Source organism: Rhinoderma darwinii, chromosome 10 (genome assembly GCF_050947455.1).
Source record: "Rhinoderma darwinii isolate aRhiDar2 chromosome 10, aRhiDar2.hap1, whole genome shotgun sequence".
NCBI classification, from domain to species: Eukaryota; Metazoa; Chordata; class Amphibia; order Anura; family Rhinodermatidae; genus Rhinoderma; species Rhinoderma darwinii.
The window spans coordinates 22715693-22730775 of record NC_134696.1 but is presented as its reverse complement, the minus strand read 5'-3'; the positions used below and the strand labels follow the sequence as shown (position 1 = coordinate 22730775).

At 43.8% G+C, this 15083-nt stretch overlaps 1 protein-coding gene across 1 annotated transcript in view; it reads right to left on the bottom strand.

The window, feature by feature from the left end:
* Nucleotides 1-4947: 4947 nt before the first annotated feature.
* CEP104 (centrosomal protein 104) overlaps nt 4948-15083 on the bottom strand; it is a 73293-nt gene continuing 63157 nt past the window's right edge. Inside the window, exons 21-22 of the mRNA XM_075839492.1 lie at nt 11215-11305; nt 4948-7567 (exon numbers count right to left, since the gene is read on the bottom strand). Coding sequence (XP_075695607.1) covers nt 7425-7567; nt 11215-11305 — 234 coding nt within the window. The 3' untranslated portion in view covers nt 4948-7424. The remainder of the gene's footprint in view (nt 7568-11214; nt 11306-15083) is intronic.

Genomic DNA, 15083 nt, shown 5'->3' with positions numbered 1-15083 from the left:
AATAGTGACTGTCAAATGACGGCGCGTAAATTACGCCTCGTGTGAACAGACAAACGTCTGCCCATTGCTTTCAATGGGCAGATGTTTGTCAGCGCTATTGAGGCGCTATTTTCGGACGTAATTCGGGGCAAAAACGCCTGATTTACGTCCGTAAATAGGCCGTGTGAACATACCCTAATTCCCAGTCAATGGGAGTCCCAATTACGCGTCAAAAAGCTTGACAAAAACGCGTAAAAAAAGGCCTGTATTTTAAAAAGTGCTTTACAAAAATGATAGTGTTTTTGACATGTTTACACAACTTTTTTTTTTTTTTTGAGTGCTGTGTGAACAAGGCCTTAGAATATACTGTCACTTTCTGTTTGGTCGGGACGCAACCTCAGGGACCCTCACGAGTGCCAATGGGTCTGCTCAGCACCGGTGTTATCCACGTCACGTGCAGTGTGAAGAACCGCAGCTCGGCCCCATTAAAGTGAACATAGAATAGCTTTCCCGATATCAGATGGGATTATTATTATTTTTTCTAGATGGAAATGCCAAGGTATCATACGAGGTAATATGAGTGTAAAGCATTTATTTATTTATCATTGTGTGAAAACCCAACAGTCTTTTAAATATTAATATTCTGAGTATACGTTCCTTTTATTATGTCATGTATAGTATCAGTCTTCCAGAAACAGCAATTTGAGTTGACCAGATCCTTAAATCACCACTAGGTGGCGCTGTACTCAACGTCCAGGCGTAGACACACTGAAGCGAATATCCAGATTTTACTCGAAAACTTTACGTGGAGACGTCCCTCAAGACACTGGAGAAAAAAAATGTCATTTCTTTTCTGATATGTACAGCTTGGACAAGGCTATGCTCGTATGATGGAGCCAAACGGCGACTGATGAACCGCATTGACATCAAATTAGGGCCCTCAGGGCTCCGCCGAAGTGTCCATCATTTTGATAGAGCTGCAAAAGTAAATGAACCCCCCAACAAAAGCTTCAAACATGACTCGTGAGCAGACACCTTACAAAATTGGAACCCCCGAAATTAGGAGACATTTTAAGCCCCACCCAACTCTTTTGTTTACCTTTTCTTAAACCACACCCCTTATACGGTTTAAAAAAAAATAAAAAATGGCACAACAGGGGCAGGTGGAGGAATGTGCAGGAACTATGCATTTCTATAAAGCCTGGGTGACTCCATGACAGAATTATAGCTCCATAGCTGCAGGAAATGGCTGCCGCAGGTTGCTTCTACTTGGAGTCCTCCACAAGACGAAGAAGTAACTGGCCAGGACTAGGAACAAACGCAGTGTATACTGATAAAATTAACGTTCTCAGCACAGTTCGTCTTGATAGGTATATAATACATTTTGGAATCACTCCACAAGTATTCTAATAATGCCCCACAGGGCTGCAAGGAATTCAGATTCTAAGTCATTAATTACCCTTCAAATCCATCTGCAAAATGCAAGCGATGTTTATGGCAGCCTGTACTCTGCCTATGCAGTAAAACACCCCGTGTTCAGTCTTTCCTGTTCGATTAGACTCCAGAGCTTGTAAAGAAGATGATTCCAAGAAGAATACATAAAGGAATTGCTATTTAGGAACTTCCCCAGTAGATTAGTATAGGGCAGGATCTCAGAAGGGGACTATTCATTCCCAAACATTCAGTATGAGTGCAGCAGATACAGTAACCGCAGGTGGAGTGACTTGTATCATCCCGGAAGAACTGGATTCTCCTAATCCTTTCTTATACATTCTGGGTTTAATTACACAAACAGTCATTGTCATGAGCTCAGTATGGCTGAAAAACAAAAGTGACACCCTCCATAAAGTTGTTTGGGGTTATAGCCCAGATCATGTCATTTCCTCCGAGAACACTTCATCCGCTGTGATTCTTCTCACATAAGTTATAAAATCAGAAATGTCATAATTAAAGGGTAACAAAACTTTTAAAAAACTTTTGACATGTCAGAAGTTTTGATCGGGGGTGGTCTGAGCATTGAGACGCCCACGACTGCTAAAGCGAATCGGCAGAAGCCCTCAGGTGAGCGATGTGCCGCTTAGTTTCTGATCGGCTTTCCTCGGAAAGCTGCACCAGCGGGGTGCGGACTCAGACTTTGTATTGAGCCTGCACACCGCTCCAAGGAAAGCTGATCAGACAAGAAGCGGCACACAGCTCTTCCGAGGGCTTCGTTTTTGGGATCGGTGGGGGTCTCCCTTTAAAGTCCAGCTTTGATCACTATCGCTGTATATAAATGTCATCTTCATAACCAGTCACTTTGTAAATACATTGTACTGCCTATCCCGAGTTACACCCACGCACACGAGCGTAAAAATCGTCCGTAATTGTGTACGGACACATTCACTTCTATTGACCGCGGACACTTTCGTATATTTACGGGAAGGTGTCCGGGCCATAAAAGCGTACCGCAAAAGATAGGACATGTCTGTTTTTTTTTTGCTTTTTACAGGCCGTGCTCCCATACTTTGTAATGCGGCGACTCTCCGCGTCCGTAATCACGGCCTGTGATTACGGGCACGGCTGTGTGCATGGGGCCTTAGGTCCATAATTACGGAAGCGCCCATAGACTTCTATGGAGAGTCTCTGCTGTAATTAAGGACAAAAAAGGGACATGTTCTATAATTGCTACGGCACGGACACCCATCTGTAAAAATACGGAATGGTGTCCGTAGCCCATAGAAATTAATGGGTCCGTAATTATGGTTGAAAAATCCGGTCGTGTGCATGGGGCCTTATGCCTTGTATTATTGTCTAGAGCTGCATTCACAATTCTGTAGGCTTCACAGCTGAAATCTCCCAGCATTCCTTGCTGGCTCAATGTCTGCACAGAGCTTACTCTGGTCCTTCGTATACTATAAGGGTATGTTCACACGCAGTGTTTTCAGATGTAATTCGGCCGTTTACGCTTCGAATTCCACCTGAAAAAAGTCATCATTACGCCTCCAAACATCTGCACATTGCTTGCAATGGGATTTACGGTGTTCTGTTCCGAGGCGTAATTTTACGCATTGTTGTCAAAATACAGCGCGGTGCAGGTAATTTCTTGGGACAATTTGAGGCGTTTTTCGTTGACTCCATTGAAAAACAGCCCCATAAACGGCTGTAAAATACGCAGCGAAAAACGTGAGTTGCTACAAAAACGCCTAAAAATCAGGAGCTGTTTTCGCTTGAAAACAGCTCCGTATTTTCAGATGTTTTTTGCCAAGTGTGTGAACATACCCTTAGTCGGAGTGTGGAGTTGCTGGAAATAGAGGCTGCCATGTGTGATATAGAAGAACTGAATTTAACGCGCGCCGTTAAATATTATATTTGCAGAGGAAATATGGATGGCCTGTCAGCTCTGGATATCTAGGCAGATTTACCATTCAGGACTTTAGGAAAGATGGGTGAGAGCTCCGGTGCTAACTGTAACGCTGGTCATATTATTCCATACTTACCAATATTTAAATCCAAGATCACATGACATTTAAACCACACCCACTCCACTCAGGAACATCCCTTTTAATTACAATTAGCATAAGCCCCACCCCTTTTATGGAGAAAATAGGTACTGTTGGCATGTATGGCTGTCACCCAGCGTTCTCCCAAATCAGAAAACTAAGAGGTAACTGTATAGAAGTTTAAAATACTTGACAGAAGAGAAGTAAATAGTTTCAGATGAAACATTTCTATCAGCATAGTGACGGGGTAACTTCAGTCCTCTAAATAACCTGAATTAAGTGTTGTCGTCAGGTGACCGCGCTATCTACAGCCTCATTCATTATAGGGCCGACGCCAGCCTGAGGCTGTTTACAAAGACAAGCAGTATATAGGAAAATATGAGCGACTGCACTCACCCCCAATGTTTTCTTTTCTAGGCCACCAAACTAGCGCCCCGTGTGCTGCCAAAAAGCTATAGAAATTCAGACTTTATACGATGTGGATATTGTGCAGGCGGCTGACACAGCACTGAGGACACAGAGTTCTCTCTTATATATGAGGATGACGAGGAGGCCGCACGAGGACCATAAAATTCTTACCCTAATATAATACTCATCTAGTTGTGCAGCGCAGTCACACAAGCTTAAAGGGAATGTCCACCCCTGAATACAATTTTTAAAAAAAAATCTTAAATAAGTTGAAAATTTATGTCGTGATTAAAGGAGTTGTCCATGAATAGAAAAAAAAGGGTTTACATTTTTCCCCTGAAACAGCGCCACTCTTGTCCATGAGCGGGTGATGCAGCTCCGCTCCTTTAAAGTGAGTACTACAATATCAGACACAGCCCATAGATAGGTGTGGTGCTGTTTAAAGAAAACCTGGATAAGCCCTTTAATTTCTTAATATATAGACAGAGCTCCATTTTTCTGAAACAGAGCACCAAATCCTCTGCATAGACAGTTTAAAGATAACAAACTGCCTGCAGACACCACTAGGGGGAGCTTACTGCATAATGCTTATAAATTGTACTCAATAATACAACAGTATACAGTGAAGCTCCTGAGCTCCCTCTAGTGGTGGCTGCAGACAGATTTTTATCTTTTAACTATGTACATGCAGGGGCTCTGGTGCTCGGTATCAGAAGAACAAAGCTCCGACCGCTATAAAGATATATTAAGAAATCGCAGAATTTTGGACCTAAGAACGACATTGTGTTAAAAGTTGGACATTCACTTTAAGGCACAGCTTTGGATCTCTTTAGTGTTATCAGGGTCTGTTAGTCTACCCATTGTACAGGACTGCGGAACATGAAGATTGGGCAATAGAATTTAAATACAAGCTACTGTATTATAGAGGTGTATCTAAATTTTTATATGTACATGTGCTTCCCCAGGCGGGATGAAGCGGGCAGGTGGTTAAGCCATGTGACTATTCCAGCTATGGACTGGGTGCCACATCCCCTACCACCGTTTCCGGATGGATTACCTATTTCTCATTTCAACAATGGTGCAGTGTTAAAGCATTTATTTAATAAGTTGCTTAACTTTGACAAATCGGGGACAACTGTCTTTTACTTTTGGCCACATACGTTGGAGGTTCCCATAGATCTGCCTTCAGAGAACAGTGTTGTATCCATAAACCTACTGACTTGGTGGAAGAAGTGGAGCTTACATTGACATCCACCAGCCTGGCATTGTGCAGACACACACAGAAGATATTCACACACATCAAACGGCACCAATGTCATAAAAATACATATATTATATATTTAGATTTGATAAATGTTCACACATATAAAACACGACCACACATACATGTTCCGGTACATGCAAAGACTAAATAACCTGTGGACTTTTCACAAGCAGCATTTGGGATGGTCGCATTTCTGCGTGGACACAGGATTCTAGCAAAAGACTCCAGAATTCATAATAATTAATGTTAATTAAATATTTGCTCTTTCCATCTCTCAGGAATATACAAGGGCAGATTTCACTTCAACCGACTGGCAAATAACAGCATTGCCCCTTAAAGTTATAACCCGCCAGTTAAAAATTCTGCTCAGCTGGCCAGAAATCTGCACTGTTGGCTACAACACGCCTGAGAATTTAAAGGAACACTCCTGACAAAAAGTGTTCACAGTGTTAGACCTGGTGCAGGTCAGAAGCGGGCGGAGCATGACATATATTCAAAGCACAAAAGAGAGAATCCCTGTGTCATGCTCCGCCCCCTGCACTGGGCATAACAGTGTATCAGATTTGTTTGGAGTGCTCCTTTAAAGTCTTTGCAGTCAGTAACAGTTGAGTGGAGAATAATAGCTGCTCGCTGATTCTCCCCGCCTGCATAGTCTATAGGAGGACACGAAGGCCTTCATTTTGTGCCCAGAAACCATGGACATCAGGCAGGATGTGTGCTGCGTCATCCGGTGGACAAGGTAGACAACTACCTGATCCATATTACTACAGGGTACAAATCAGGCGAGAGCAAGCTGCTACATCATTCTCCTGTTCAATGTTTAAGCCCCTTTAAAAATGGAGCCCCGCAAATGACAAAATACAATGAAGATCACAATTCACTTTCTGTGATTTTATAATGTTAAGAAGACATAGTGCGCTTGATATAGTACGTGCCGTAGATCAGGATCATCGAGTGGATCATCAGTTTGTAGTGCGGTGGAACGAGCAAGTTCATAGAAGTAACTTTAGTGGTCTATGAACTTGGGAACGGGAGTTATAACTTCAGCTCCCACCGGAGGATTGGACCAAAGTTTTCCTCTGCGGCCATAACCTCCTCATAACTTGCAAAGCTCAAGAGCAGAACTTTCAAATTCTCCTCTCGAGATGCTAAAGGTGTCCTGTTGGTTTACACAGAATCGACCTTCCAGTTCCAGACACTTGTAGGCGCTGCAATGATGCGCTGGGATCCATGTTGAGTTTTTAACCGATCCGTTGGCGCTCTACACAGGTCCGGACACTGCTACAACGGGTTGATGAAGTCGATCTTCTATGTTAAATGGAGAATATGATGGCAGATGATGCGGATAAGGTGGATGACGTCTACTAGACTTGGCCGGGACGACTTACCACCAGACTTGCCTGACCAATGCGTAGGAAATTTAGTGTATGTATTACGGCCAGACCACAGGCCCCTGCAGCTGAATTTAGATCGCTATAGGGTTCAGTTTCCATGTTTTATGGTCGCTCACTCTTTCCCTATATCTTGTTTGAGAGAATTTCCAATAAATATCAGATTTTGAAACAAAATAAATAAATTTGGAATGTGGATTGCGCGGTTCGCCTCTATAGCAGACCGGGTCCAACTTCCAGTATAATAACTTAAAAATAAAATATCTAAAACTTAAAGGGATTTTTCCACAAAGGACATTTAGCATATATCCAGAAAATAGGTGATAAATGTATCATCGCTGGGACCCCCCAAAAAATTAGAATAGGGGTCCCAAGTGCCCCGTTCCTCCTCACCGTACGACCGCAATAAAGATGAGCTTGAATGAAGTATTGGTCAAGCATGCACGCTGCTGCTGCTCCCTTCAAAAAAAAGTCTACGGGAGGCGGTTGTATCCTGTGGATAGGTGATAAATGTCCTTTGTGGGGAAAAACCCCTTTAAATGCAGGTGCCCCAAATATTGTTGTGAAGATTTACGTACATCTGTCTTTCTACAGATTTGTGTCTTTAGAGAATTATAAATAAAACAACTAAAGGGCGACAGCTTCATCCCCGTCTGGGTGACAATTGTGTAATGCAGGACTACACGTAATCTAGGACATTATTGCGTGACCGGCGGGAGCACAGGATGGCTTCTCTCTGTTGACCCCAAATAACATATGACTAAATGAACTCTCAGTCAGAGAATAACAGTAGAAGGATCTAGTGAGATACACATTACAGGCTGTGTTCAGGTACCAAAAATAAATAGTTTCGGCTCCTCTGGGGCCCAGAGCCGCATGAGTCTGTAGTCGCTTTGTCTTCAGTCACCGTTTCGGTTGTGGTTTACTCGTAGTTTTATTCAAGCCTGCTCTTGGGGCCGGGATCTTACTGCCGGTGATAGGTGGACGCTGCTTGGCTCCTGTGGTCCCTGTTTTTGTTATCGTCGACCCTCCAGCTTTAAGCGCAGCTGGATAAAAAAAGACAAAATGAGGCATTAGTGACAAGTACGTAATATAAATAAAATATCGGCTTTCTCAACAGCAGTTATACGAAAAGTCCTTTAATTGGGCATCAATGGGACCGGATAGGTGCCTGATTATTGGAGGGTCATAAAAAAAATATTATATAAAAAGTCACTTGTAATGGCAGAGAATTCTCGGAAAAAAGGCCGATATGATAGGTGACCACAATCTGCTATTATAACTTAATATTTAAAAAAAAACAAAACAGGAATTTCCTAATTGGTTCTCGCTCAGTCTTCTGGTCTCATGAAACAGAACGATGAAAAAGAAAAAAAGAAAAACGCTTGGTCCTGAAGGCCCAAAATAGGCCGACCCTCAAGGGGTTAAAGGAATTTGACTAATATTTAGGTGCAACTAGTATAAGTATGTTCTGGCAATCACACATTAGATCACATTCACCTGAACAGGCGGGGACATTAAGGCTCTGTTCATATCTGCGTCGTGTCTTGGGTTTTGTAATTGAAAACATGATGCAGTGCCGGATCCGTTGCATGACGGATACCACTAGCGCCTGACGGAGCCCACTGCCTCACAATGGGGTCCGTCGGGTACCCGTGTTGTCCGTCATTTTGACGATAAAAATAGCGCTGCATACAGAGTTATTTCACCAGTTAAATTTGATGGACTCTGCGACTAAGACTCCAATGCAGATGTGAACACAGCCCAAGTTTTAGACAGTTTCCGGTGTGGGGACAGTCAGGGACACATATTTATAGACACAGATTCATAATGTTACTTTCATTATGTATCACAGCGCAGGGTGGAAAAATACCTCAAGAATATGTACTCAAACTAATCTTTCCAACGTCAGAGATATATATATATATATATATTTTTTTATTTATTACACAGCGGAGTCCCATTATTATGACCAGCAGCTAATATCCAGAGTAACCGCCGTGTGCAGCACAGACCGCAGCTAGACGGGCGGGGGGTGACAATAAGGTGTTGGTCGGTGGTCTCCGGTATCTGGCGCGGTGCTGACTGCAGTACATCCCACATTTGCTGGAGGGTGCGTGGGGGAGGATCCATAGCGCGAACCAACGTCCCACAGATGCTCAATTGGGTTAAAGTCTGGAGAATTAGGGGGCCAGGGAAGTATTTGGAAGTCTTGGTCGTGCTCTTCCAACCACTGTGAGACATTTCTATCCGTGTGACATGTCGCATTGTCTTGCTGGAAGATTCCATCTGCCCCAGGGAAGACAAACAGCATGTATGGGGGGGGACGTGATCTGCAACGATGGATTCATACCAAAATCAGTTCAGAGTCTTCCACATGGATGAGTGACCCAGAGAATGCAATGAAACATTCCCCAGACCATAACGCTGCCGCCACCAGCTTGTGTCCTCCAGCGATGGTTGCAGAGTGTTTGTTCTCTGTTTCTCGCCTGACACGCCAATGTCCATCCGTTCGATGAAGCAGAAAATGTGACTCATCGGAGAAGGCAACCCGTGCCAATCATCGGTGGTCCAATTCCGATACTGCCAAGCAAATTGAAGCCTTTTTTTTTCTGATGCACCTTTGCTAGTATAGGAGCAGTGATCATCCGTCTGCTTCGGAGCCCCATACGCAGTCGGGTTCACTGAACTGTTGTTTTAGACACACGTCCGGTAGCCCCCTGGTTGATTTTCATGGTGAGCTGCTCCACTGTAGCGGGTCGTTCAGCCCTCGCGCACCTTTGTAGCCGACGTTCATCTGGCACGTGATGCTCCGCAGTTTCCACTTTGGTTATTCCCAATGGTGCCATTTGTCCACTCAGGATGCACTGTCACCACAACAGCACGCGAACAGTTCACAAACTGCGCTGTGTGAAAAATACCAACACCCTGGGGCCGAAAGCCAAAAATCATCCCTTTTTTGCAACTCTTTTACCCATGGCAACAACGACATCACTTCCTTCATGGGCTACGAGTGCCGACATCAAAGCTCAGAGGTGCTCATAATAATGGTACTCCACTGTGTATAAAATAAAAACGAGGCTCTTCTATCCAGAGCGGCTGCTCTCTGAACTATATTATCGCTGATGGGTCCCCCATAAATTACAGGACTCTGAGTCATTGGATGTGATTATTGTGTGTTTTGTCTGCGTCTGGTCATTGCTATATTCTCCTGTATGTTCTGTAGCGCTAAATTTAATATGAAAAGTCTTATCTATACTGGGACCGTGTCGTTTAAGCCCCTGATAAGTTTCCCATCATGGTCCTGTCACAACTCGTAACTTGAGAGAGTCGTGAGATCTACTCGGTACCAACAGTAGCTCTCCACCTCGCTAAGGTTGCCTACCCTTGTTTTAGAGCTACTCCTTAACGTGCCATACCACCCACAATCACTTTGTAAATACATAACATGGATTATCATGTACCGATCCTGAGTTACAGTCTGTATAATACTCCAGAGATGCATTCACTATTGTGCGGGCCACAGAGCTGAACTCTCCCAGTATTCCTTGATCACCTAGTGTCTGCAAAGAGCTTGCTTTGTTGTTTTTTTATTTTTGGGAAGTGTAGTTTGTACAACACGCATTGTATAGCAATCTGATATGTGGAAATAAGAACTGCCCCCATATCTTATAGGATCTCAACCAAGCGGTCAGGGGGTGTGTCTGACAACGAGCTTGTTGACCGTTTCCAATAGAGACCAGCAGAATAGTGAATAGCATCTTGTACTGATCCGGAGTTACAGCCTGTATTAGAAGTAATGTTGTGTATTTACACAGTGACTCCACTTTTTATGAAGATTACTTATCCCTCTTTTTTTACATTACACTTGCAAGGGTCTAATAAGTGGAGATATGCAGAGATCCTCACACATCTGCGCTGATTTAGCTGCCCCTGGGTCATGACAGTGACATGAGAGAACAAGATCTTTTTCCCCCTTGGCTATCAAAAAAAAAAAATGGCTTTACACAGTTATGGAGTCAGAAATGGACCCCCCCTCCCCACAACTGTAGTAGTGGTAGAGGTATTTGGGGTTTATGGCAGTGGCACTGTAGTTTTTCGGATTTTAGGCATTAAATCTGGCAACAGACATGCGACAACTCTGCCCTGCTGGGCCAACAACTGTGACTATTTGGCTTCCCAGGTGTGAATATTTTTTCAATAGGGAAATAAGCAGCTGGCAGACACCGATTCTGCCGCTTATCTCAGTGAAAATAATTGGATTGGTCAGGGTGAATTTGAGCTTGGCAGATTTTGTCCCCCCCTCCCCAATGGGAGAGGTCATCCAGGCCCCTTAGACATCAATTTATCTGTAGATCCTGTTGAAATTTGCAGCTGATGTCTATGGACAACTCTGGGCAACTGTAGCCCACGTGTGCCCCATTTTGAGGCGTGCGTAGGAGATGTCGGTACCCTGACATTTAGAAGTGAATGGGGACGGGAGACTTTCGAGACCAGCTGAATCCAGACTACTAGCTCTTCGAATTAGGAACTTTAGTCATGATGTAATTTCAGGACGTGACTATTGACGGGACTACAGCACTTATGGGGGGACATTAAATTGCCCCATATGCTTTATTTGTAAGGATGTGGAGTGCAGCAGTGTAGATACACGGTGTACATAAAATATACTCCAATAACAGAGTCCTCTGACCTTGTGCTCCGGCTTGTGTCCTTTGAAGGGCCAGTATCCTGCGAGGATTCATTTTGCATCCATCTTTCCCCATCAGATGAGATTTCCAGGCCTGCAAAACCAAGATACAAGTTCCGGTGACAATTCTTTACAAAAATAAAAAGGGGTGACCAAAGATTTTGATATTACTGCCCATAACAGTTGGTTTATGGCACTTATTCATGTTAGTTACTGGGTTTTTCCAATCTATTTGGTATGCCATGATGGTTTCATTGATCACCGGGACCCCTTCCCACTGACCCGGAGTATTAAGGGTGTCCAGGGTCTCGTTCCTGACACATAGTCTCTCATGTGTGGAGTCAGTAGGTTTGGCTGTTTTTGTATCTCACATAGACCATAATGGAAAGTGACCACGTACCCTCTTCCAAGAACGGGGAACCAGGCACCCTCGTTCTCGGGACCAGTAGAGGTGCTAGCGGCCCACTGATCAGATGGCATGTCAAGTTGATATGCATTACTGCTGAATCTACTTACAATAGATAATTTTTTATCAAATTGTGTGAGCCCACCTGCCACGACAAGGCGACCTCTATAAGGTCTGTCTTTGTAAAAAGGAGCATTCATCCTTAAAGGGTTTGTACAGGATTAGAATGACATGGCTGATTTTTTCCTAAGACGGCGCCACACCTGTCCGTGGGTTGTGTCTGGTATTGCAGCTTCGCTCCACTAAAGTGAATGGGACTGAGCTGCAATTCAACATAAAACCAGGTGCGGCGCTGTTTTTGCAAAAAAATAAAAATAAAAAAAAGCAGCCATGTTTTTCTAATCCTTTAGAACCCTAATAAGGTGAGGGTTCCACAAAAGTCAACTGTGATTTACAGTAAAGCCACTGCATTACCACGACTGGCACACAACTCCAATGTTTCCATACAGGGGATGAAAATATGGGTGACTTGGGCGATTGTCACATGACCTTAACCCCCAAAAGGGAAACATTGCTTTGCTCCTAAAATGCGGTAATGCTGTGATTTTACATCAACGTGCAGACGACCAAATGTTACGGTGGAGTCCGAGCCTGAAGGGAAAGTAGTAAAGACAGGACTTTACATTATACCTATTCATTATGGCGTCCGAAGATCAAGCAGGGCAGGAATGGGCACTTTTCTCCTGTGTAGCTGGCACATACTGGTGCTCAGCGCCGCTGGAGAAAGGGAAGCCATGTATCATGTGTTTTTTAAGGGGTGACATAAAGAAGGCAAAGGGCAGGATCCAATCTGTCCAAGTTTGTCTATAACATGAGGGCAATACAGACGGAAAGAGAGACAGCAGCATGTTAGAAAAGGCTTCTAAGTGACATCATTATCAAGGGACGACGCGGCTTTAATGAAATGCTGGCAGAGCTGGTGAAGTGTGACTGGAAATGGTGTCGTTACTGTGTTATAGGAAGAAGACACAGGGTGGGGGAAGATGATACAACAGGCTAAACATTGTTTATACATAGAAGCATGGCAAATCCTCACTGGTGACAGTGAGAAACTGCAAATCTACCCTGACCTGTTATCTAAACCCCTGAGCGGGAAAGGTGGTATTACATGCTGATCGACAATTCAAACCCTGATCGACAATTCATCTCGTTGATCGGCGCTCGTTTGTTTCATCCACAAGGAGCAATGACCACTAAGTACGGGATGAACAATCGTTACTATAAGGGTTCATTCATTCGCATCGTGTTGGCAGAACATCTCCCAGTTTCCACAGCGGGATGTGCTGCCGACTAGCGACCACTTTCTTAGCCACATAAAACAAGCGATCACCCGATCAGCCCATGAATGAGCAAACGCTTGTTTATCGACTGATCGCTCGTTCACTTGATCAGTGGCGTGTGTAAAAGGGCCTTAAAGGGGTTTTCCCACAAACGCATGTATCCCCTATTCACAGTATAGGGCATACATGTGTGACCGCTGGGACCCCACACAATGAGGAGAACGGGGGACCGAAAGTCCCTCGAAGTACTCCATGAGAATGGACTGCTGGTGCGCATGCTCGACCAGCATTCATTTCTATGGCGCTGCCAGAGACGGCGGTCCCGGAAGTCCCATAGAAACGAATGGAGCGCTGGCCGAGCATGTGCATGAAGCACTTCGGGGGACTTTCGGTCTCCCGTTCTACTCATCACTGGGGGTCCCAGCAGTCGACCCCCCAGCGATCACACGTATCCCCATCCTGTGGATAGGGAATATATGTGTTTTGTGGGAAAACCCCTTTAACGTGAAACTTCTGGACACCAATGCAAAATCTGTAAAAGGGCCCCCCACTTAACATGTGCCATTTATAATACTGGTGTCTTCTTATGTGGCGGAGAGGCCTTTGGGGCCCCCTCAGGCATCAGGGCCTGGGTGCAACTGCTACCTCTGCATTGATCTGATGACATATTTATAACTATATATCAATTGCACCTTAAAGGAGTTACTCTCACCCCCCATCAGAGCCAACGAACATCTTCCCACATTTGATATGACCTACTGTAGGTGTCAGATATATGAAATTTCTGCATGCATTCCTGGAAAAAGGAGACACCCTGCTGATCTCAGAGCGATTGTCTCCAGGGAAATTAGAATTAAAGGGGGAGGGCATTTTAGCCCTCTCCGTTTTGACACTATTAGGCCTCACCCACACGACCGTAATACGCAGCCCTGTTAAACGCCGTCCTGCGGTCAGTATTGTTCTGTACTGGGTCCATCTCCTGAATTTTTAGGTTATGTGATTATCAAATGATAAAAAATATTTTTTTGTTCTTTTTTAAATTTGTCATTATCTATATTAAAAAAAATATCCTGAAATCTTGCAGTTTTCACTCTGGCCACTGAGCCTCACAATAGACTGACCCTTCCTGCTCTGTAATGATCACTTCTCAGCAGTCATCTCATTAGCCTCACAGGCAGGATTACACTGACAGGTAACACCTATATATAGATAACACAGGATCCACCATTGAAAAGATATATTTTTAGGATGAGGCCGAGTGATGTGGGCGAAAACTTGTTTTTACTGCAAATCACAGCCGTTTTGGAATGTTTTTTGTTTTTTTATACCTGTACAGTAGTTTTAACTGCAAAAGCCACACAAAACATTCCAAAATGGTGCAAATTGTAGTAAAACCACTTGCTGAATCGGTTTTAACCTGCATCGTAGCCGGTAACTGAAGGCAAATATATAAATATTTTTTGCCTGTTTTCATCTATATTAAAAAAAAGAAAAAATAAGATATATACATCATTAATTTTATTACACAATATCGAAACTCTATATGTTCTGAGAAAAACCAGACCAAAAACAAGTACACTATTAAATAGTTACATGGCAAAAACTTGAAATCGTGCCTGTCAGGAAGGGGGATAAAGCTTCTGGTCAGGAAGTGGTTAAGAACGTTTCAGTTCCAGTCATAAGACTGTAGCTTCTATTGTAAAAGACCTACATTTTCCAATCAGCTTAGACACTAAATAATATTAACCCCTTACAACCTTGGAAAAGACTTGAGAATACCATGCACTGCTAATGGATTCTTAAAGGGGTGGTGCGGTCTCCGACAGCCTCATTACCAGTGAACGTGGCGGTCAGAAACGGCTAAATAATGTATTCGGCTATTTCCGAGTTCCCATTAAACTCGGGACAGCGCTGGTTGGTCTTGCTTTCTGCGTAAAAATGTTGATTCAGGGCTCCTCATTGGAAATCCCAGAGGTAAGACCCTCAAACTTACTTTTCTAACCTGTCTGATTGACAGGTTATAAAAGGGAAATCTATATTTTTTTTTTGGGCAACAATCCCTCTAAAAAGGGAGTTCCTTGTTGAATAGCGCCCCTCTTCTATGCAGGTCATGTCTGGTATTGCGA